This window comes from Sinocyclocheilus rhinocerous, unplaced genomic scaffold (assembly GCF_001515625.1).
Source record: "Sinocyclocheilus rhinocerous isolate Xijiao unplaced genomic scaffold, SAMN03320098_v1.1 scaffold90, whole genome shotgun sequence".
Taxonomy (NCBI): Eukaryota; Metazoa; Chordata; class Actinopteri; order Cypriniformes; family Cyprinidae; genus Sinocyclocheilus; species Sinocyclocheilus rhinocerous.
In genome coordinates this window covers 1,675,707-1,697,270 of record NW_015657969.1, presented here as the reverse complement: position 1 = coordinate 1,697,270, position 21,564 = coordinate 1,675,707, and the positions used below count along the sequence as shown (strand labels likewise).

Genomic DNA, 21,564 nt, shown 5'->3' with positions numbered 1-21,564 from the left:
ACCCTGCGCTAGCTTGAATTAATTACTAAAGCCAAATTACTTTTAACAACATCAATAAAAACATTCTTTAACATTTTCACACAACAATACAAGCGATATACATCGTGTTCTAAAATTTACACCGAATTTAAAACAAATTTGTGTTGAGAATGTGTCATGCCGCATTTGAACTGCGCATCGAAACAACTCTGGCGCGTGCAAGGGGACTTTGCCCTCGCGTCTCGTCGCCATGGCAACATCAGCTCTCGCTTCCTAAACAAAGCCAAGACAAGACGCAAAAGAGAGTTTACAGCAGCAAAACACCTTGCGTTTATAGCTGACTACAGTTCATGCATAACATTTGTGCATTAAGGTAAGATGCAGTGCAGTTTCATTTTATTTCTACTGTATCAGCTTGTATCTAAGTATGTGCATTTTCTGTTTGCGTTTATAATTGTATGCCAACAGTGGCCTAAGTTGCTTGTCTTTGTTTATTGGTAATAACAGTGTAAATTTGCAATATATTGTTAAATATATGGCAATATATTATAATGATTGGCAAACTGCTGTCTCCATCCAGGTCCCTGGAGTTTAACCACAGAAAGTTATTGATTTTAAGAGGCTCTCCATGTCATCTCCCCATTGTCTGCTGCTCTGAGATCAATATATATATATATATATATATATACATGTATATATATATATATATTAAGCACCACAACTTTATAACATTGATAATAATAGGAATTTTTTTTCTTGAGCACTGAATCAGCATATTAGAATGATTTCTGATGGTGCTGTCATGTGTTGATGTATGTATTCCCTTTACTTCTGTCCTAGTATTCAACGTCTGTGGTTGACAAGACAATATAGAGAGAAGACTCAGCATATGGAGTAAAATATCTTCCAAGGTCTTTTTCAAGGAGGTCTTGTTACTGTAGGTCTGGCTTTATATACTGTTTTTATATAATACAGCATGCAGATATGCAGGGTCAAGCTTACTTTATGATAATCTCACTTTATGATAATCTTAGGTCAGGTCACATGTCTATTTCACCTTTGGCCTCGTTCCCGCTATTCAAAAATAATGCATTTTGGCAAAGGTTTAAGGGACTATGCTGTCTCTAAAGTAGATATCATCAAAGAAATAATGGTTACCACATCAATTATACCTTTAAACCCCATTTAAAGACATTCTAACCCTGATTAAAATCGATATAGAAACGTATTTAGAGGTCAGTGCTCTAAAATGTATTCGATCATAAGTTCTTGCATTGTTTTTAGTGTTTTTGGCTTTCTCATAAATCTCCCTCTTCCCTTGACATGCTGTGCTGCAGAAGATAAATCTATCCTGTGATATTTTTGCACACTGAGTCATTATGGTCCGTCTAACAGTGCATCTGATCGCAAAATCAAGCAATTACTCAAAAACCTGCAGAAGTGAATCTCTCCAGCAGTATCTGAAGAAACTGACCCATCTCAACTTCTCAAACAAAAGTATAGAGGAAATTGTAAGTTTTGAGTTCATATATATCAAAATTCTATTTAATATTCTAGTTTCCATTAAATTAAATATTACAGTACCATTCAAATGTTTGAGGTCAATAAGATTTTTGATGCTTTTTTAAGATGCTTTTATTCAGCATAGATGCATTAAATTGATCAAAAGTGACAGTAACTCATTTTGTTAAAAAATCTGTCACTCTGACATCATCTGACGGACGTCAGTAGGAACTCACAGCCGAATATCAAGGAATGATACATTTTCCATCCGGAAGAATTTCATTGAGCGTAAAGCAATCATTCACCATTTGTCCCAGACGGCTTGCTCTTAAAGGAGAATGGAGCTTAACTGGACCATGAAACTGGTCTAAGACAAACTTGTGTAAATATCAAATGATACTTTTCATGTTTACAGTGACATTTTTATATTCACAAGCCTCCTCGAGGACGATGTGTTTCAGGCAACAATATTTATTAAAAGAGCTGTTATGAAAGCGTAAAGCGCCCTGCCAAGGCAAATGCTTCCATACACCACAGCAGTAATGTACACAGACACACATATGTTCTGTTCTTATATAGACATTTAAAAAAACAGATTAATAGACTAGAAATGATTTCATATCAAGCCCCTGATTCTGCAGTATATATCAAGTGGCGACTCAACGCACACCAAAATTGTTGACAAATGCACTTGCGATAAATTTGAAATGCTCACAAATTAAAAAATATTATTGTAAAAATTTTTACAATATTATTACAATTTAAAATAACTGTTTTTCTTTCAATATACTTTAAATTGTAATTTTTTCCTTTGATGGCAAAGCTGAATTTTCAGTGTCATGTGATCCATCAGAAATCATTCTAATATGCTGATTCAGTGCTCAAGAAAAAAAATTCCTATTATTATCAATGTTATAAAGTTGTGGTGCTTAATATATATATATATATACATGTATATATATATATATATTAAGCACCACAACTTTATAACATTGATAATAATAGGAATTTTTTTTCTTGAGCACTGAATCAGCATATTAGAATGATTTCTGATGGATCACATGACACTGAAGACTGGAGTAATGACTGCTGAAAATTTAGCTTTGCTCTCACAGGAATACATTACATTTCAAAATACAGTATATTAAAACAGAAAACAGTAGCCTAATTTTAAATTGTAATAATATTTCACAATATTACTTTTTTTTAATGTATTTTTGATCAAATAAATACAGCCTTGGTGAGCATAAGAAACTTCTTTTAAAAACATAAAAAATAAAAATGATTGATTCCAAACTTTTGAGCAGTTTGTTTAATGATTATTTTTCCCCTTTTTAACTTGTAGGATGATCTATCAAGGTGCAGAAACCTCACAGTCCTGTACCTATATGACAACCAAATATCACAAATCTGCAACTTGGGGTTTGCCTCAAACCTTACTCACTTATACATGCAAAATAACAATATATCTTGCATAGAGAACCTCTCTTCTCTGCATAAACTCTCCAAACTGTAAGTATATGAAAGTACAAGCATATTAACACATTCCTGCTTGCACTGAAATTTGAACTGTGACGTTAATGTTTTCCATTGATATACATACAGCACTACTAAAAGGCCATGAGTGTTACCGCTAACTACTAATGTTTCTATATTTGAGGTTCTTGGGAGGAAACAGCATCACTGTGGTGGAGGGATTAGATGAGCTGAAAAGCCTAAAGGAGCTGCATGTGGAAGGTCAGAAACTACCCCGTGGAGAAAAACTGGTCTTTGACCTCCGTTCCATATCTAGCCTCTCTGTGAGTAGCTCGTCGCTTTAACATTCACCTCAGTGAAAAGCCTTACAGAGAGTGTTTCATGGTATCTACTGTACAATCTAGTGCACTTTATATTTAGATTGATATAGCACTGTGTCCTGTGAGTTTGCTGTCAGAATCAGATGAGAGACGTAGGACTCATGGACCAAGATGTGTATTAAAGCAGTTCTGTGCAAAATTTGATGAGGTTAAAGAGGTCTCTGTGGCTGCCTCCTTTTCTGACAAATCAGCAGGGAGTGTTAACTGCCAAGGCTATGGGAAAACAAACCAAAAGTTGGGAATTTTGTTTATTTTGATAATTAATGAAATTACAAGTGTAAGTGCTCCGAATTTTTTCCCTGACAAAAGATTCCTAAATGCTCTCCTTTTACTAACACAGTGATACTGGCTTTAAATGTAAAGTGCATTATGAATTATATTAATATTGTATTTGAATTCTTTCAGGAAACTCTGTGCATTTTAAATATCAGCAAAAATAACATTGATGAACTATGGGACTTGGCCCCTCTCAGAAAACTGACCCATCTTTATGCTACCGATAACCAGCTACAGGACATACAGGTAAATATGATTTTCTCTATAAAAAAAGATACATATAAAGATTTTTTTTGTTCTGTTTAGACATGACAAAGTTGTATGTTTCTATGAAGTGTGAAATGATACAGGGAGAGCCGTGCAAAAACCTAATCCTACAAATCCTTCCAGCAGTCTCCAGACTTGCACAGGGTCAGAATTATTCAACAAATCAGCGGGCCAGTCTCCAGGGACAGCTTCTGCTGACAATTTAAACAAGCACAAGTTTTCCTCCTTCCTTAGTGAACTGATTTTCCTCTGAAATACACTGAGTGCCCCATATAACTTCAGTCTTGTATTAAAAACCCATTTGAGCCAAACATTTAGTGAAACTAAAGCTGAAAAGTAACCTTTTCTGGAAAAGTGATTTCAGTCTATTGATATCACATATTCAGTGACTAAAAAAATTGGTTAAGGAACACTTTCCGAAAACCACTGTGGAAAAGCAGCTTGGTAACTTTGTCCAACAGCTCAAAAGACAATCCTCTCAGCAACTGCCACCGATAATAGTGATCCATGTGTCAGAGGAAGCTTTCATGTTTAGCAGATATCTCCTTTAATTTATACAACCCCTTTGCCACTATTGATTCAGCGGCGACAGCACCCAAAGGATCAATTCCTCCCTTACGCAGTTTGGTCCAATTCCAGAGGAAACATTATGGATTTTTAAAATAGATTATGACAGGCAGTCAGCCGGGTGACAAATGGGTACTGCAGAGGCTGTTAGTGGCGCACGGCCAGACAGTGCTGATAGGGATCGAAGCGCTGGTCAAATACAGGTTCATAACTGGCCATCATTAACCCAGTGTGGGGCTGGAAAGAGCCCAGTCAGGACTGCATTCAGCACTCCCGCGCTTGGGAGGGCAATTTGGCGCTGGGCAGTTCCCAGCCAAGCCCTCAGAGTGACAGACCTGACACGATCATTTATCAAAGCCTGAGAGCGCGCGGCTCGCTGGGGTCCCGCTAGAGCTGATTGCACGCGGACTGAAAAGTGGAAGCACTTTAGTTGAGACAGGAAGGCAATGAACAATCAGAACGTGTCCAGAGAGTATTCATATTTCCAGCCTGGATTAATGTGTCCTTAGATAAACATACACTGCAGGCAACATGCTTGAGGACTACTGCCCAGGGGAACTTGTTAGTCACGCAGTCCGAGTGACAGTATTTATTAAAACAAGCTGATGTCTTGTTTATACTTTTTGCCCTCTGATTTAAAAAATATATATTTTTATGCTTTGTCTTAAATATGATGCTCTGATCATTTTTAACCATGCACATCTTCTGTTAAATCTGCAAAATCTCTTTAGTGTTACAAGATTTTTCCAGCATTCAACAGCATTTTTGGAAAATTTGGAGAAGATGCTACTGTCCTTTACTGTGTCTAATAATTATTTTTATTTTATACTGATTAACAGTAAAATGTAATGCCTTTATTTATGCTTTCAGGAGTTAGAGACAGTGTTCAGCCAATGGTCTCAGCTGCGGCTACTGGATCTGAATAGAAATCCTGTGTGTCACAAACCTAAATACAGAGACAGACTAATAACTGCCTGCACAATTCTAGGTGAGAAATAGCATAGCTAACTTGTGATGAGTATGTAGTAGGGCAGTCAAAATAAAAGTTTGTGTTTACATAATTAATGTGTGTGTACTGTGTATTTTAATATGTACAAATACACACACATGTAAATATTTCTTAAATATATACAAGTATGTGTGTGTATTTATATATACATATAAAAATACACAATACACACACATAAATTATTTAAAAACAAACTTTTATTTTGGATGTGATTTTTCGATTTGGCAGACCTAGTATGGAGTTAAAATGTTATTATTTATGGTGAAAGAATCACTGACCTTCTGAATAACTCTGAATTACCTTTTTGTCATTCATTATGTAATTTAATGATTTTTTTATTCTTGTCATTTATTTTGTTACTTTATATTTTATTGTATTGCATGTATTTTTGTATTTATCATTTTTACTAACATTTTAATGATATTTAACATTTTAATTACAGTTATTTTAATAACAGTTATTTTTGTACTGTGTTTATGAATTTTATAAAATGATTTAGTGAAATGCACAGAAACTGTATGTTTTTCTTGATATTTAGAAGATCTTGATGGAAAACAAATAAATGAGCTGTCTAGGCAGTTTCTAATCAACTGGAAAGCTTCAAAAGACGCAAAGAAGAAACTAGATGATGGAAAAGACGTCAAAGAACGAATCGCAAATCCACTTACAAGTATGAATATTTGCTGCTTTTTTTCTACAGTTTTCTTTATATTTTTTATTAAATTATTTACAATTATTTACATTAATGAATTATAGAAACTTAAAATAAATGTTAAATATGTTAAGTATATGACTTTATATAAAAGTGCCCTAACATGTCAATGTTATTTCATTTACTGAATTTCTTTGCTGAGTACATTGCAGTGACACTTTCCTTTTGTTCTCTAATTTTCCAGTCATTAACAGTATTCAAGATTTTCTTTCTCTTAACACATTTCTGCATTCTGCCATTGTATATCATCAGCATGTGGTTAAGTAAGCCTTGCATATCTCTTGTGTCAGTTCTATGACAATGAGTGACTAACCCGGGTTTTGCTGTAGCTGATTTTCGCGTGGGCCCCCAACATCCCTTTGCCCATGAACGCAGCAGCTCTCTGAGTAAGCCGTCAGAATATGGGAAGCCCGGCGTTACATTTCGAGTACATGGAGACAGCAGAGGAAAAAGGTATGAACAGTCAAAATGTCTACTGAGCTGTTAACAAGACTCTCTTATTCTTTACATAATCTGGGGCCAATGAACATTTTTTTTTTTTTTAATATTCCATTTTTTATTATTATTATTATTTTATCAAATACTTACAAATCGTGGTATATTCAAAAAAGGAAATAAATTCTGAGATAAATGCTATCAGAGTAAAGTTGCAGGTTGCCTTCAGAGATGCTGGATAAATGCCTGCTATTTGTCAAGTTGTAGGATTCTTATTTTCCCACCCATGCAAATGAACAGCTTTCTCCTTTAGAACTGGCCTGAGGTTAACCATAGTTCTGTGCTGTGCTGTGTAATGTGACATCATCTACAGTTGCACTGCACAAATCATACCCCTTTGATGTCTGACGTCCTAAACATGTTAATCCTATAGCTAATCATCTCAGTTGATTTATCAGTGTGTGGCCTTTGAAATGCAGAAATGATTTGTTGATGTAGTTACAATAAATATGAACTGAATGTTTCTGTACTTATAAGAAAAAACTCTTTTGAGCATGAGTACTAATGTGTGAGTAATAGGAATGATAATGCTCAATGACAGTTGTGTAAAGCCCTAATTAGCTGTTTACTATGTTATTACAGGGGTCCAGTAACAGACGATTTTTAGTGATAATTTACAGAAGCATATTTTAAACTGTGTGCCAGCATTTTATTATGTTCATGGCTGTTTTTTTTACTATAAATAAAAACACAAAAGCATGAAAGTAAACAAAATAGTATGTCAACAAATATTTATGGCATTTAATTTAATTTATTTCATTTAATTCATGACTGTTCTGGTGTGTTCACAGGTCAAGAGGGATAAACATTCCAGTGAGGACTGGTAGACTCTGAAAATCTGAAACTACTGATTAAAAATGTGAATTTCTGAGCAGCTTCTCCATCGTGCAACAATATACTCTCTTTTACGCTGCCTAATTTGCATTTTCATATTCTGTTTGAAATTCCGAACTTTTTAAAATATTTGTCTGTGTGTTTGTTTGTAATAAATTTACTAGATGTTGAAGAGTATTTTTAAATACCATCATGTTTTGTACATTATTCTTTAGGATGCAAAGATACATACATTAGGTAATATTATTCATTAAATATGATCAAAATATTGAATAGATTTCATTTTTTTCCAGTTACATTAGGTAAGAGCAAAATCTCAGAGTGAGATGTTATGTCAATGAAAATGCCTGTGAAAGTGTAGACTACTACATCTGTAGTTACATTTTCTGTTTTTAAGGTTTGATTATGCTTTTTAATTATTTGTTAATTACGTGATCAAATATACTTTTTGATTGTTTTGGGTATTTTTCATGTTTTTATATTTTTTTATATTTATTATATTTCTCTGTTCAAGAATGGGGAGTATTTTAACAAATTATCACTCCAGTCTCACTGCATCATGCTTTAATTTAGCTAATGAAATGATCTAATTTAAAGCATTAAATTACTAATTTAAAAAGTAAAGAAGTCGTTTACATTCAAAACTAATTGTAGCTTTATCATTTAGATTCATGGCTACCTTTTTTTTTTTTCATTTTACTGAGACTTCATTTCAATTTGCACATTATCCAGCAAGCTTATCAACATCATGGACACTGCGTTCTACACTGGAACGGTAAATTAATATGAAATATAAAACTGATTTTATAATAATGTTTAGACATATATGCGCGCAGAGTACAGTAATGCATGAATGCAATTCCTGCGTATTTGGGTGAGTCTAATATCTACACCAGGGTATAACCTCTGAAAGATGTAGAGTAATTAGACAGAGAAGCTTACTTAACCTCATTTGCTCTGCTTCATAATTATTGGCCTGGGGGCAATACTGTTACTTCATCCTTACAAAAACAATGTTTATTAAGAACAGTCTCAGATATACATGTTATGAATAATTCCATTCATTAATTCTCCCACATCTCCGTTTGCGGCAAACAGAGTGATTAATTTAGGAGTCTCACAAGAATTTCCTCAAGTATACCAGTTGATTGCAGTGTTTAGAGTTTATTTATTGGCTTTGTCCCAGGAAATGAAGCTGATGTCTGCGGCTCAAAATTATAATATCAATATCCCTTTTAAAATGTTAAAGAAGAGTTAAATTGTCGAGAGCACCGTGCAGTTGATCTGATAGAATCTGTTTGGCAGCTTGAAAATTATTATATTGTTGAATGCTTGGGTCTCACAAACCACATTAATTTTCACCAAACAAAGCAAATCAATGGGAATAAAGTATTTATTTCTTGAATAAACAATATTTCATATAATATTCAGAAGCTGTGGTTTGCAAAACAACTTTGGGTGGACCAAAAAATGCTGCCTCTGGCGTCGGAAAATGGACTGTTCCCTCCTATACCGACCGATGCGAAGGGAAAACAGTAGAGAACGGCTCGAGTTGCCAGAGTTTTAAAGGCTTTTGATTAATTGCACCGGAGTGAAACACTTGTCAGCTCTTTGTGTTTCCCGATAAATTAGAGGCTCAGGAGACTTTACGCAGTCATTCAGGTGAGGACGCTGAGTGTGCGCGGACATATATCCGTACCTTTCACGCGCAGCACCACGACTGGTTATATATATTTTTGCAACGAGAGGAACTATTATTTTAAACGGGACTTTTACCGAGCTGTGGAGCTTTTCATGCCTAGATGTGTTTTTAGGACAACACTTTTAACAACAATAATACAGGTATGTTTTTTACATTTTAATAACTTCTCATAACAATGCAATCTACAATTATACTTAAAATGGTTGTATTAAAACGGCATGTTCTTGGCAGAAATAATTTAGCCTAATGACAATCAAACACTGTAGGCGTCAATTATTTATTGTTTTGACATTGAATGACTCATACTGGCCATGAGATTTTTGGCTCACTTGAGGAAAATGTTTTTATAAAAGTTTTGATGAGTGCATAGGCTTAAACCTGTTTTTGACAAGTTATTCTCCAATACTGAAATAAAAGTGCATTTTTGGCTATTTAAGTGTGTGTTTTTTTTAATGTACTGTTTTAACCAGGTTAAGAAGTGATTTCAATGGTTGGAAGACAGTCGATCCATATGGATGGCATTGGTTCTGTGACAGTTATGGATGACAGTCCCGCATCAAGCCCTAACTCGAGCCCCAGTCCTGACACGCTCTCAGCGGACAGCCGGCGCATAGAAGCCCTGTCCCACTCCACGGTGGTCCCGTCTAGCGGCCTCGGTGGCAGAGGAAGACCTGCGGCAGCCAACGCAGCGCGCGAAAGGAGTCGCGTGCAGACGCTCAGACATGCGTTCCTCGAGCTACAGAGAACATTACCGTCGGTGCCCCCGGACACCAAACTCTCCAAACTCGACGTCTTGATATTGGCAACCACATACATAGCGCATTTAACAAGAACCTTGCAAGAGGAAGGGACGGAAGAGGACAACACAAAACAAACTGAAGCTTTGAACTCACTTAAGGGAGATGGCTACTTACATCCTGTGAAAGTAAGTCGAATGATATTTTAGCATGAAATAGAAGCCGAAAATATCGCAAATGTGCGATTTTTTACATTTTAATTAATTTAAAACATTTGTATTTAGTCTTTAAAAGTTTTGATTAGGAGACTTTAAGGTTAAGGTTTAGTCTGCTTGAAAATATCCACTTTACGCATGACAATTCATTTTTTTTAAAGAGCTGATTAAGTGTTTCTCTTAATCGCTTTTGTCTTTCAGAAATGGCCAATGCGTTCAAGATTATATATCGGTGCCACTGGCCAGTTCCTGGGTAACTCAAATGAAAATCAAGGGGCATCTTCGTCATCATCTCAAACATAGATCGTTTGCACATAAGACTTTTGGAGATGATTAAAAAATGAAGGTAAAAAAAATAGAGTTGTTGTTTTAGTAATTTTGTTGCAGTCTGTAAAATTTAACAAAGTTGTTTTACGCGGCAAATGAAGCAAATTCATTGAAATGATTATCATTATTGTGCCATATGACAACTGAGTATTGTGCATATTAATATATCCTAATTATTTCAAATATGTAAATAAGATTGAAATATTAAACAAATTGTGTTCTTTTAAACTGTGTGTTGCTCAGAATTCTGTTTCTGCAGTTCTGTACTTGTACTTTGTCTGAAGTTCCGTGTGTTGGGTTAATGAGCTGTTATGCTTGAGCTGTCGGCTATGCACTTTCTGTTACTACATTTGCACTAAATGCATGTGTGAATAACCTAACATTCGTCATGTGAAGTGGTCTGTCAGAATCGCAACAATAGCATCATCATCCCCTTTTCTCCTCCCTTCCCTCCTTCACGTGGAATAGTAAATAAAATCATTCTTAAAAATTACACTGATCTCAAGTTTATTATTAATGTTATTATTATCGATGCTTTTCTAAACCCTTCACAATGTGCAATAGGTGTAATGTGTTCCCAACATAAACTTTATAATTAAAATAGGCCTATTTGACATGCACTGAACATTTTTAATATCGAAGATTTTAATTCATTTTTAATTATTGTCTTAATTTACAGTTCTAATACATCTCATGTGATGGCAGCATGCTGTGAATTTGCTCATGGAAACATTTTAAAAACCTTTAAAACTCTTAATCAGGATGTCACTGAAAGTCTGTGGGAAGTACTGAATAATGTCAACTCTGTAAAGCCTTTTAAACCCTCTAAAGAGGTTTAAAAGTGTAGGCTTTAGATTTAAAGTTTATATACGCATATTGATCTAAATAGGCTAATATGTGCCTAAATGGATCATCTTTATCTGTTTATTTAAATGTTTCTCTATCTGTTTACTGTAATGTTTACTTTTAACTGAATATGCTTGAGAGAGGCAAACTATTTGGATAGGATTATTAAATGCACGGGTTTGGACTTTTTTTTAGACGTTTAAGTTTTGTAATTTCATAAGGTTTTTCATTAATTGAAAACTGTTGGGAGCGCTCTAAATATAAACAAAAAACAAATTACTCTCTTGATAGTGCTTTAAATATAAACGTGTCATAAACGTATGCAAGATTTAAGCACTTCCAGCCAACTGTAAGTGTTTTATCATACTTGACTATAGCGCGTCAAGACTTCAGTAAAACCCAAACACGCATGCGCTACTCCTACTAGGAAGTTCCCCTTTAAAACGCGAAGTACGCATACGCCACATCCTTTCTTCCCAAGAGCGGAAGGAGCTGGTCACACATTTTACACGTTGCAGTATAACTTGAGGTAAATGTACTTCGATTAATTATTGTGTTGATGCGTTTTAACAGAAGTGAAAGTATTATCGCAGATATTGGTAGAACTGTTCATGAGGTTATAGGCTCGTGTAGAGATTTTTGCATCCTGGCTTTGCCACGTGGTTAGCACGCGCGAGAATAATTTATAAAATACGTTACGTACTTGCTACATCGTTCCGTAGAAGCACAATTAGTCTTTATTAACTGGAATTTGAAGCATTCTTGTTTTATCAATCCCAAGCGTTATCATGAATCGTTAGGAACGAGTCACTCTATATCAGTGTTTCCCAACGGGGGTGCCGTGTAAAAAAAAATCATTTTTTAATATTTCTAAATTGCTAAAATGTTCGAAAAAGCATCTATTATATAATAATATATATTATTATCTGCGTTTTATCCCGCTCTATGCGTGTGTGTGCCCCGCTCAGTCGCTCACGGCCCATGTGAGTGCTCCACTCATACCGTTCATGCTCATCGGAACAACGAAGTCCACTCAAAAATTGAGCCGACAGGAAACATCGATGTAGTACAGTATAATAATATTAAAAATATCTGTATGGCATTATATTCTGCAGTTCTTCCCTGTTGTAACGAATATCTATACTTTTCAAATTATCATATCGATGTTAGAAATTCAAATGTTGTGACAAAATTAATTTTGTAGGGTGCCACAAGTTTGTTAAAATTTCCAAAGGGTGCCGCGACTAAAAAAAGGTTGGGAAACACTGCTCTATATAACATGAGTGGCATAATGAGGATCCTTGCATTACGTTACCTGGAGGGGAAAAAAGTACGTCTCCGTAAATTTTACTTCCAAGTTCTCCTTTTCGAAATAGGATAATTCCTAAAAGTTCGGTTAATTTTATTCACTATAGTTTTAGTTTCTCGTGTAGATTTATTAATGAGCATTTTTGCAATTATGTGGCGAAGAGACCTTGAATTTCTCTTAATTTTGAACCCCTAGTGGATACAGAAGTTTTGAGAGGATGTATTAAATTCATTCTGGAAGTGTATGATCAATATTGTAAAGGTCACTGTTTCTACACAAATTGACATGATTTTGCCAAATCATGTTGTAATCATGACCTATCCTAAAAAAGGATTGAAGTATCCCATGAGGACTGTTATAAATCATTTTGGCAGGTGAGTGTCCCAGATCTGGTGATAAATTGCTCCTTTGCCATTTGCTCTGCTGTCGGCAGGACTGTGCTCTGTCCGGCATTGGTCTGCTGTCCCCTGTGTGGCCTGGCTGGTTTGGGAATGGTCTTCTATGACCTGGATTTGGTAATCAGGGTTTTGACTCACTGGAGGTGCTGTGGTCTTGGTAAAGGTCCTGACCTTGAGTTGAACTAGCGCTGCCCAGGCCTTTGTGCTGCTGTGGGAGGGTCTACTCTCAAGCTGTGTTACATGTGCCTTTTGACCTCTAGTTCATCAGTCATCTTTTTGAGTTTTTCATTTACTGGCTCTTCCCTCAGCTTATTTGAAGCACAAAATCAATAGCTGATACACAACATGGGTAATTGGTTGTCTTTTTAGAATGGTCTATTCCTTTTGTCGTTTCTTTTCTTGGAAGATTTTAACTGCAAAGCAGAGCTGATATTAAATTATAAATTAAATCTATCATTTTTGTTGTTGTTGAATCACAAAGGAGCCAGATGAAGATTGCTACAGCCAGTAGAAGGGATCATAACGTTTGCCACTGGAAATGGGAGACATGAGAAGTACAGATGAATATGGTAATTTAAAAATATATGTATAATAATAGCTTTCAATGTAATGTTTGTTGCTATGATGAATGTCACTTTTGCCGTTTACCCATCATACCAAATTGGGGTTGCTGACACTGACTGTCTGAAGCAACAGCACAGTTGACTATCCAGTAGCCTGTTTGAGATTTTGCCAGCATTAAATTTATCCTTCTGTTTTTCCCACTAGGTCTTAGGATTACCACTAGAAAAAGGGTGCCCTGAGAAGTGCAGATGAAGACTGGTAACTATATATTATACACACTGTAATGGCTTTAAATGCTAGTTTGTAATGTCAAAGTTCAGCCATTTTGTTTTATTTCCTTAAGTGATAATTGTGGTTTTGATAAATCCTTGTTGCCATGATGAGTCACATTTTTGCCGTTTACCCATCAGACCAAATTGGGTTGTTGACACTGTGACTGTCTGAAGCAACTGCACAGTTGATTACCCCGTACCCCGGTTGCGATTTCACCAGCATTAAATTTATCCTTTATTTTTTTCCTTTTCCCCTCACACCAGGTCCAGGGATTGCCACTGGAAAAGGGTGACATGAGAGGAGCAGATGAATAATAACTGGTAATTTAATAATGTGTACTTATTGTAATTGCTTTAAATGTGAGGTTTTCAATTGTTTGCAGCTTAGTTTTTTTTAAGTGCTAAGTATATTTGAGGCAAAATGCTTGTTGCTATGATGAATGTCACATTTTTGCCGTTTACCCATCAGACCAAATTGGTTTGCTGACACTGACTATCTGAAGCAACCGCACAATTGACTACCCAGTGCCCTTTTTGAGATTTCGCCAGCATTTAAGTTTGTCCAACTTTTTTTTCCTTCCCACCAGGATCAAGGATTGCCACTTATGAAACCGTGACCTGAGAATTGCAGATGAATGAAGAGTGGTAACTTTTATTTTTGGTATACGTTGTAATGGCTTTAAATGAGATTTCCATATATTTTAGCAGTTCAGCCATGTAATGTTTTTAAGTGCTAATTGTGTGGTTTGGAGGCAAAATGAATGCTTGTTGCCATGATGAATGTCACATTTTTGCCGTTTACCCATCAGACCAGATTGGGTTGCTGACACTGACTATCTGAAGCAGCCACACAGTTGATTACTCCGTGCCCCATTTAAGATTTCACTAGCATTAAATTTGCCCTGCTTTACCTCCCACTAGGTCCAAAGATTACCACTAGAAAAAAGGGTGACCAGAGAAGTGCAGATAAATTAAGTCTGGTATGTTTATTGTTGTTTTTTTATTTTTTGAAGAATGTTGTTTTTCCTGTGTGTAATACCTTGATTTATTCCTCAACTGTGCAGGTTACGTAGGTTTGCACAAAATGCAAGATCTGCTTGCAGGATTCTTCCAACATGAGGTCCCTCTGGTGCAAGGAGTCCAGGTCACGGAGGGCACAGGGAAACACTGCATCGGGTGGAAAAACAAGTGCAGAGGCCCCTGCATTCCCAAGACAAACTTTCTCATTCCCGAACTCCGTATCATGCACTCACTGTAACGGGAGCTTGATCCTAACTATAAACTAGTAATGAAGTGGTAAATGGGTTATGATCAAATGTACATATTGAAATAAATTGTCATTGAAACTTTTACTTTTGTATTCATTTGTTCAGACTTTAGAAGGAAATAATTTTGTGTTCTTAAACTGAGTTTAGCATGAGCCTGGGCCAGAGCAATCCTGCCAGAACCAATAAACAATGTCATTTGTGTATAAAATAGTCATTTTTGTATGTTTGATCTTCTGCATAACCAAATGGGTTTGTAATTTTTTTTTTGTTTTTTTTTTGCTACCAGTTGTTGGCTGTCTTAGCTGAATATTACAGTCTTAAAGACTTCTGTGTATCTTTAAATAAACCGATATAGTATTGTAAATATTGTTGCACAAAGTTTGCTGACAATCATTTGGAAACTGGAAGTGCTGAATTGTATACAACTGCTCCATCTAGTGGTATAATAAGGCAGTGCTTTGCAAAGAAAAGCAGCCATGTGTAGCTGTCAGTATGTTGATTTTGTAGAGCTTACAGCAGTTTGACAAAAGTGGCCGAGACAGTGGCTCTCTGTCCTGAGTCTGACCGAACCCTGCGACTGGCCAAGTAATAGCTGTGGATCATCCTTTCAGCCTCTGGACTCATGTTCACCTTTAGTTCCCTTGCGTGAGCCAAAAGCTGGGAGAAAATATTCGAGTTTGGGGAAAAAATACTATTTTCATGTAACTGAAACTAACCACATTATGTAAGTTACTTCTCTCTAAATGTTTTAAACTACTAAAGAAATAGCAGCCCGATTACAGTTGATTGTACACTACTGGTAAAAAGTTTGGAATAAAGCTTTGTTTTATAAAAGTCTTCACGAAGGCTGTTTATTTTATTAAAATACAGTAAAAACAGGATTATTGTGAAATATTACCATTTAAAAGAGTTGTCACATGATCCTTCAGAGGATCATAAGTCAGAATGTGCATCAGAATAATTTTAACTAAATGAATTAACTTTTGACCTGAAGTGTGCATTGACTGACCTCTTTATAGTCTTGTGTGGTAAACTGCATACATGCTGGATATAGGGGCTCTTCTGGGGACATGGCCTGTCTCAGGGTATGCACTGTCATAGACAGGAGTGGGTGATTGCTGCTTGTCTCTCAACACTGGACTACCAGTCCAAACGACTCTGCAAGCTGAAGAGGAACTGAGCCTATTTCCTGCATTTATATAAAAATCTCAATCACTGTAAGATAAGCAGATGCTGCAAAACCATAACTTCTATACAGAAGCACTGATGTAGTACTATAAAATAGCTCTTAAGTCATTGTTTAGACAATTTGGAGTAACTGAGATTTGGTTGCTGACACAAATAAGCACAATGAGGAACTCTCCTAAAATAGATGACATTGTCTCTGGTTCCTGTTCACCAAAATCAAAAAGAGGTGGGGTCATCTGTGAAGCAGATCTGCATTCCTTCTACATCTGATCAGTCCTGTGGTGTGTATTTTATGCTTATAAAATTCCCAGAATAACATTCCCATCTTATTTCCTGAGGAAAAGCTCCATTTGACTATAAATAAGATTCCAGCACCACATTATCACATCTGGCTGTCCTCTTGGAGGGGGAAGCAGCATCAGCTAGGGCCCAAAAGTTGCACTGGACTGGGAAGGAGAGGTGCTGGTCCATATCATCACCATATTTCTTGCCAGGAATGCAAACAGACACGGTTCTGCATTCGAGAGCTGAGGGGAAAAATAGGTTTGCTTTGCTTGATTGCTTAAAATGCATGATGTATTCTATCTTGTGCCTTCATCTGTGATAGAACTAATTTAAACAATTGGCACCAGACTGAAGCATGTCCATCTTGTCTTTCTTGTAGCATGTGAGATCTCCCAACAGACAGACACCTCCAGATGCCAGCAAAGCTGAACCTGCATGGATGTTGGCGGTACCGGCTCCATGTTCATCTCTAGATAGAGATGCCAACAGCTCTCCTGTAAGCGCATGATGAATGCCACGCGAGGCCAATGGCAGGCTATATCTCATCAACCTGTGAATGAATATGCACATAATATGCATCATATTTTGATGACCATTATCTAAAGAGACGTGCATTTGAAAAACCCAGACCTGTCAATGATTAGAGTGTCACTGGTAAGAGCAAGCACATCCAGGTGGTTGGGAGAGTCTGGGTTATCTTCAGTTTGCACCAAGCTAAGAAGAAGCCCCAGTTTTAATGTGTTGTGAATTCCAGGTGGGATCACCGGGGAACCAAATGAGTTGGCTACAATGGCAGCAAACTTCCATGGGGAACAGGCCGAGGCTGTCTGAAGGTACTGGAAGTTGTTGCTAACCAGACAGGGGCCTGTGAGCGGCAGTCAGGAGCAAATGACTTTGACATTCTGTGAATATGTATGGTTATATTTATGCCATCAAAGTCAAAACAAGACTTTACATTTGGGGGTCCACGGGCGGATGCTGCAAGCCTCTACGCTCCAGGTTACATTGGGCCACTGGTGTACATGAGCTGGAATCCCCACAACTCGGTACAGATGGCCGATTCTCATGGAGTTACACAGTTCATCTAATTACATTAAGAGAAACAAAACAATGACAGCTGAGAGCTGGTCTTCACTTATTATTTGAGAAACATTTTCACCACCAACACAACTGCCAAGAGAAACACTGCAGGCTCTTTTAAACAATGATTCCACTATGGGTTGTAGCAACTAATGAGTGTACCTTACATTTATTAACATGTATGTTCAGTAACTGGAGCCTAACGTATTGAATTCCAGACTAATACTAGGTCAACACAATATGCTAATAGCATCCAGAGAATCTGTGGTCTCTCCAGTTGGCTAACTGAAAAATATTATTGAAGGAGACAGGAACACCCAATTTAATACTGAAAGACATTGTGCGTGGATGTGTTTCAGCAGTTTATTTATTTGAGAGCTTTGCTTCAACATTATGAAAACCAGGTTAATCAGGCATGATGATTCACAAACTAACTGGATTATTTCATAATGGTTAGTTAAAAAGATTATTTGCAATACCATGAGAAAGATAAAGGGGTAATTTAACATACAACAAGCATTTACCTCTTAGAAAAAGGGTGACAGACTGATATCTTAAGGAATCAGCATCATGAACTCCTAAAACATCCACTGCTCTCACATGAATGAGCTCAACTAGCTGTTTATCTGTGGATTAAAAAGCATTTATTTGAAATAGAAATATTTTGTAACATTATAAATGTTGTTAATGTCACTTTTAATCACTGCATTTATTCCTTGCTGGATAAAAGTATTCATTTCTTTTTTTTTTTAAATGCCATTAATGTTTTTTTTTTTTTAACTAATGTTGTCTCACCCCCTAAAACCCGGGACATCACATCCTCCTTCAGCGGAGAAGAGCAGAGAAAGCAGGTAAAATCACTCCTAACTGTGGCAGACTCTGTGGCACCTGGTGCATGAACTCTGATATGATGAAACCCTTTGGACAAATTGACAAATTGTGTAGGACAACAATTACAAAAATAACCCATAAAGTTAATAACGTTACCTACCTCTAGAACAAGGGCATTTCTCTTCTGAGCAGAGAAATCTGGCTCCTTGTGTGTATTTGGTGACACGTGTCATGGCAATTACAAGGCCCTCCAAAGCTAAGGGTCTCATTGGACCATACCCACGGGGAAACTCGGAGAGATCCAAACAATAGTTGGGAAAAGGTGGCAAGTGGGTTGGCTTTAAAACAACATTAACCTATACAGAATATATATATTCAAATATATTCTCACACACACACATGAAAAAAGTGAAATCTGCATTTAATTAAGATGCTCCTTACCTGGTTTTCTGTTTGTATGTGGTCAATAAGTGACAGTGTTTTTATAGACCGATAACAAACCTGAAAAATAACCACTGCACTCTTAGTTGTTTGTTTAAATACAGATTAGATGTAAATATGTTAAGCACAATAAAATATATATAGCTTTTTTTTATTATTATTTATTTATTTTACTTTTCCACACATTTCACCAACAGAAAACTGTGGCTGATAGACTAATAAGTTGGGTATTGTGTATATTTTATTTGTGAAACTCACTGACTGAAAGAGTGAAATGGCTTTGACAGGGTCGTGCAGTATACAGTCTCCCAGTGTGGCGTTCAGTTCAAGCACATCTGAGGGATTCACATCAAAACTGAACCGATACACGGCCTCTGTCTGCTGTGCACCTGAAAGACATGTTTCCCTTTTTCAGTGTGTAAACAGTCATGAAGATATGGGTTCTTGTTATTTTAATTTAAATGTAATAATCAACTTAGATAAAAAACGGATGTAGACCCCGGACGTGTCACGTCCTCAAGAGCTCCTGTTCACTGAGGTAAGTATTTAAATGTAGAAGTAACTAACTAATTAACGAATAAGGCATCCAACTTTATAAACAAACCTTTAAAGACTTTACAGTCTTCAATGTGTTTACTTAACCCACCACTTCTGTCTAAATAAATTATTATTGCTTCTTTTAGGGAAAGCAGGCCATCCATATCTCTGAAATGCACCGCTGGCTCTGGAGTCTGGAGCTGGGCGGCGGGAAGAAGCTCGAACTCAGTATAATATATGCAAGTGAGATGCATAACGCGTGAGCCAAATTAAATATGTTAACCTCGATTCGAACAAGGCGTCTAAAACATATAAACAACATTTTTAAGGCGGTGCAGTATTGAATAAGTCTAGGTAACCCACGACAGATATTTAAATACATTATTATCACTTTCTTTAGAAAAGGGATAACTTATTTCCGAAACGCACAGCTGAATAACTGGGCGGGAAGCTCGTGCTCAATATATGGAAATGAGATGTGTCCTGCGTGAGCAAACATTTTAAGGCGTTGCATTATAAATTAGTTTGGTAAGGCACCACGCCTATTTAAATACATTATCATATTATTATGTAAAATGTACTGTTATGGCTTGGTAACTGGGCGCGAAGCTCTGGTCCATAACACATGCAAATATATGCAAATGAGAGGAATCACGCGACAGTCAAGTAATTCAAGAAAGGGTGTTTACTTGTACAGTTCATCATTTAAAGGTCATATAATAAGTCAGTAGGCACTGTGGTGTCTCATCTCACAATCAAAGGGCAGGAAATGAAACAGTGGTTTATTACAGGGTAAATGCCATTAATGTTTTTTTTTTTTTAACTAATGTTGTCTCACCCCCTAAAACCCGGGACATCACATCCTCCTTCAGCGGAGAAGAGCAGAGAAAGCAGGTAAAATCGCTCCTAACTGTGGCAGACTCTGTGGCACCTGGTGCATGAACTCTGATATGTTGAAACCCTTTGGACAAATTGACAAATTGTGTAGGACAACAATTACAAAAACAGCCCATAAAGTTAATAACATTACCTACCTTTAGAGCAAGGGCATTTCTCTTCTGAGCAGAGAAATCTGGCTCCTTGTGTGTATTTGGTGACACGTGTCATGGCAATTACAAGGCCCTCCAAAGCTAAGGGTCTCATTGGACCATACCCACGGGGAAACTCGGAGAGATCCAAACAATAGTTGGGAAAAGGTGGCAAGTGGGTTGGCTTTAAAACAACATTAACCTATACAGAATATATATATTCAAATATATTCTCACACACACACATGAAAAAAGTGAAATCTGCATTTAATTAAGATGCTCCTTACCTGGTTTTCTGTTTGTATGTGGTCAATAAGTGACAGTGTTTTTATAGACCGATAACAAACCTGAAAAATAACCACTGCACTCTTAGTTGTTTGTTTAAATACAGATTAGATGTAAATATGTTAAGCACAATAAAATATATATAGCTTTTTTTTATTATTATTTATTTATTTTACTTTTCCACACATTTCACCAACAGAAAACTGTGGCTGATAGACTAATAAGTTGGGTATTGTGTATATTTTATTTGTGAAACTCACTGACTGAAAGAGTGAAATGGCTTTGACAGGGTCGTGCAGTATACAGTCTCCCAGTGTGGCGTTCAGTTCAAGCACATCTGAGGGATTCACATCAAAACTGAACCGATACACGGCCTCTGTCTGCTGTGCACCTGAAAGACATGTTTCCCTTTTTCAGTGTGTAAACAGTCATGAAGATATGGGTTCTTGTTATTTTAATTTAAATGTAATAATCAACTTAGATAAAAAACGGATGTAGACCCCGGACGTGTCACGTCCTCAAGAGCTCCTGTTCACTGAGGTAAGTATTTAAATGTAGAAGTAACTAACTAATTAACGAATAAGGCATCCAACTTTATAAACAAACCTTTAAAGACTTTACAGTCTTCAATGTGTTTACTTAACCCACCACTTCTGTCTAAATAAATTATTATTGCTTCTTTTAGGGAAAGCAGCTCGAACTCAGTATAATATATGCAAATGAGATGCATAACGCGTGAGCCAAATTAAATAT

The 21,564-nt window shown here is 36.4% G+C and overlaps 3 protein-coding genes and 1 long non-coding RNA gene across 5 annotated transcripts; 3 read left to right on the top strand and 1 right to left on the bottom strand.

Moving 5' to 3' along the window:
- Positions 1 to 1,358: 1,358 nt before the first annotated feature.
- On the top strand, positions 1,359 to 7,498 carry LOC107721846 (protein phosphatase 1 regulatory subunit 42-like). The gene is made up of 8 exons (XM_016530014.1): positions 1,359 to 1,490; positions 2,828 to 2,994; positions 3,143 to 3,281; positions 3,744 to 3,860; positions 5,319 to 5,436; positions 5,996 to 6,127; positions 6,499 to 6,622; positions 7,456 to 7,498. Exons 1-8 carry the CDS (start codon positions 1,359 to 1,361, stop codon positions 7,496 to 7,498), a joined length of 972 nt encoding a protein of 323 aa, XP_016385500.1.
- A 1,672-nt stretch (positions 7,499 to 9,170) lies between these two features.
- On the top strand, positions 9,171 to 10,488 carry LOC107721868 (transcription factor 24-like). The gene is made up of 3 exons (XM_016530041.1): positions 9,171 to 9,340; positions 9,671 to 10,125; positions 10,354 to 10,488. The coding sequence occupies exons 2-3, from the start codon at positions 9,688 to 9,690 to the stop codon at positions 10,453 to 10,455; spliced, it is 540 nt and encodes a 179-aa protein (XP_016385527.1). The 5' UTR covers positions 9,171 to 9,340; positions 9,671 to 9,687; the 3' UTR covers positions 10,456 to 10,488.
- A 1,271-nt stretch (positions 10,489 to 11,759) lies between these two features.
- On the top strand, positions 11,760 to 15,218 carry LOC107721890 (uncharacterized). Of its 2 annotated transcripts, XR_001637749.1 has the most exons (7): positions 11,760 to 11,854; positions 13,514 to 13,601; positions 13,801 to 13,854; positions 14,133 to 14,189; positions 14,456 to 14,513; positions 14,790 to 14,848; positions 14,933 to 15,218. It is a non-coding gene; the product is annotated as an uncharacterized LOC107721890 (long non-coding RNA). The 2 variants fall into 2 exon arrangements; XR_001637750.1 differs by lacking the exon at positions 14,790 to 14,848.
- A 1,460-nt stretch (positions 15,219 to 16,678) lies between these two features.
- Positions 16,679 to 21,541, bottom strand: LOC107721845 (MCM domain-containing protein 2-like). The gene is made up of 10 exons (XM_016530013.1): positions 21,418 to 21,541; positions 21,072 to 21,202; positions 20,814 to 20,873; positions 20,533 to 20,728; positions 20,337 to 20,459; positions 18,214 to 18,315; positions 17,565 to 17,693; positions 17,240 to 17,474; positions 16,954 to 17,159; positions 16,679 to 16,851 (listed from the first exon to the last, which is right to left on the bottom strand). The coding sequence occupies exons 1-10, from the start codon at positions 21,539 to 21,541 to the stop codon at positions 16,679 to 16,681; spliced, it is 1,479 nt and encodes a 492-aa protein (XP_016385499.1).
- Positions 21,542 to 21,564: the final 23 nt, after the last annotated feature.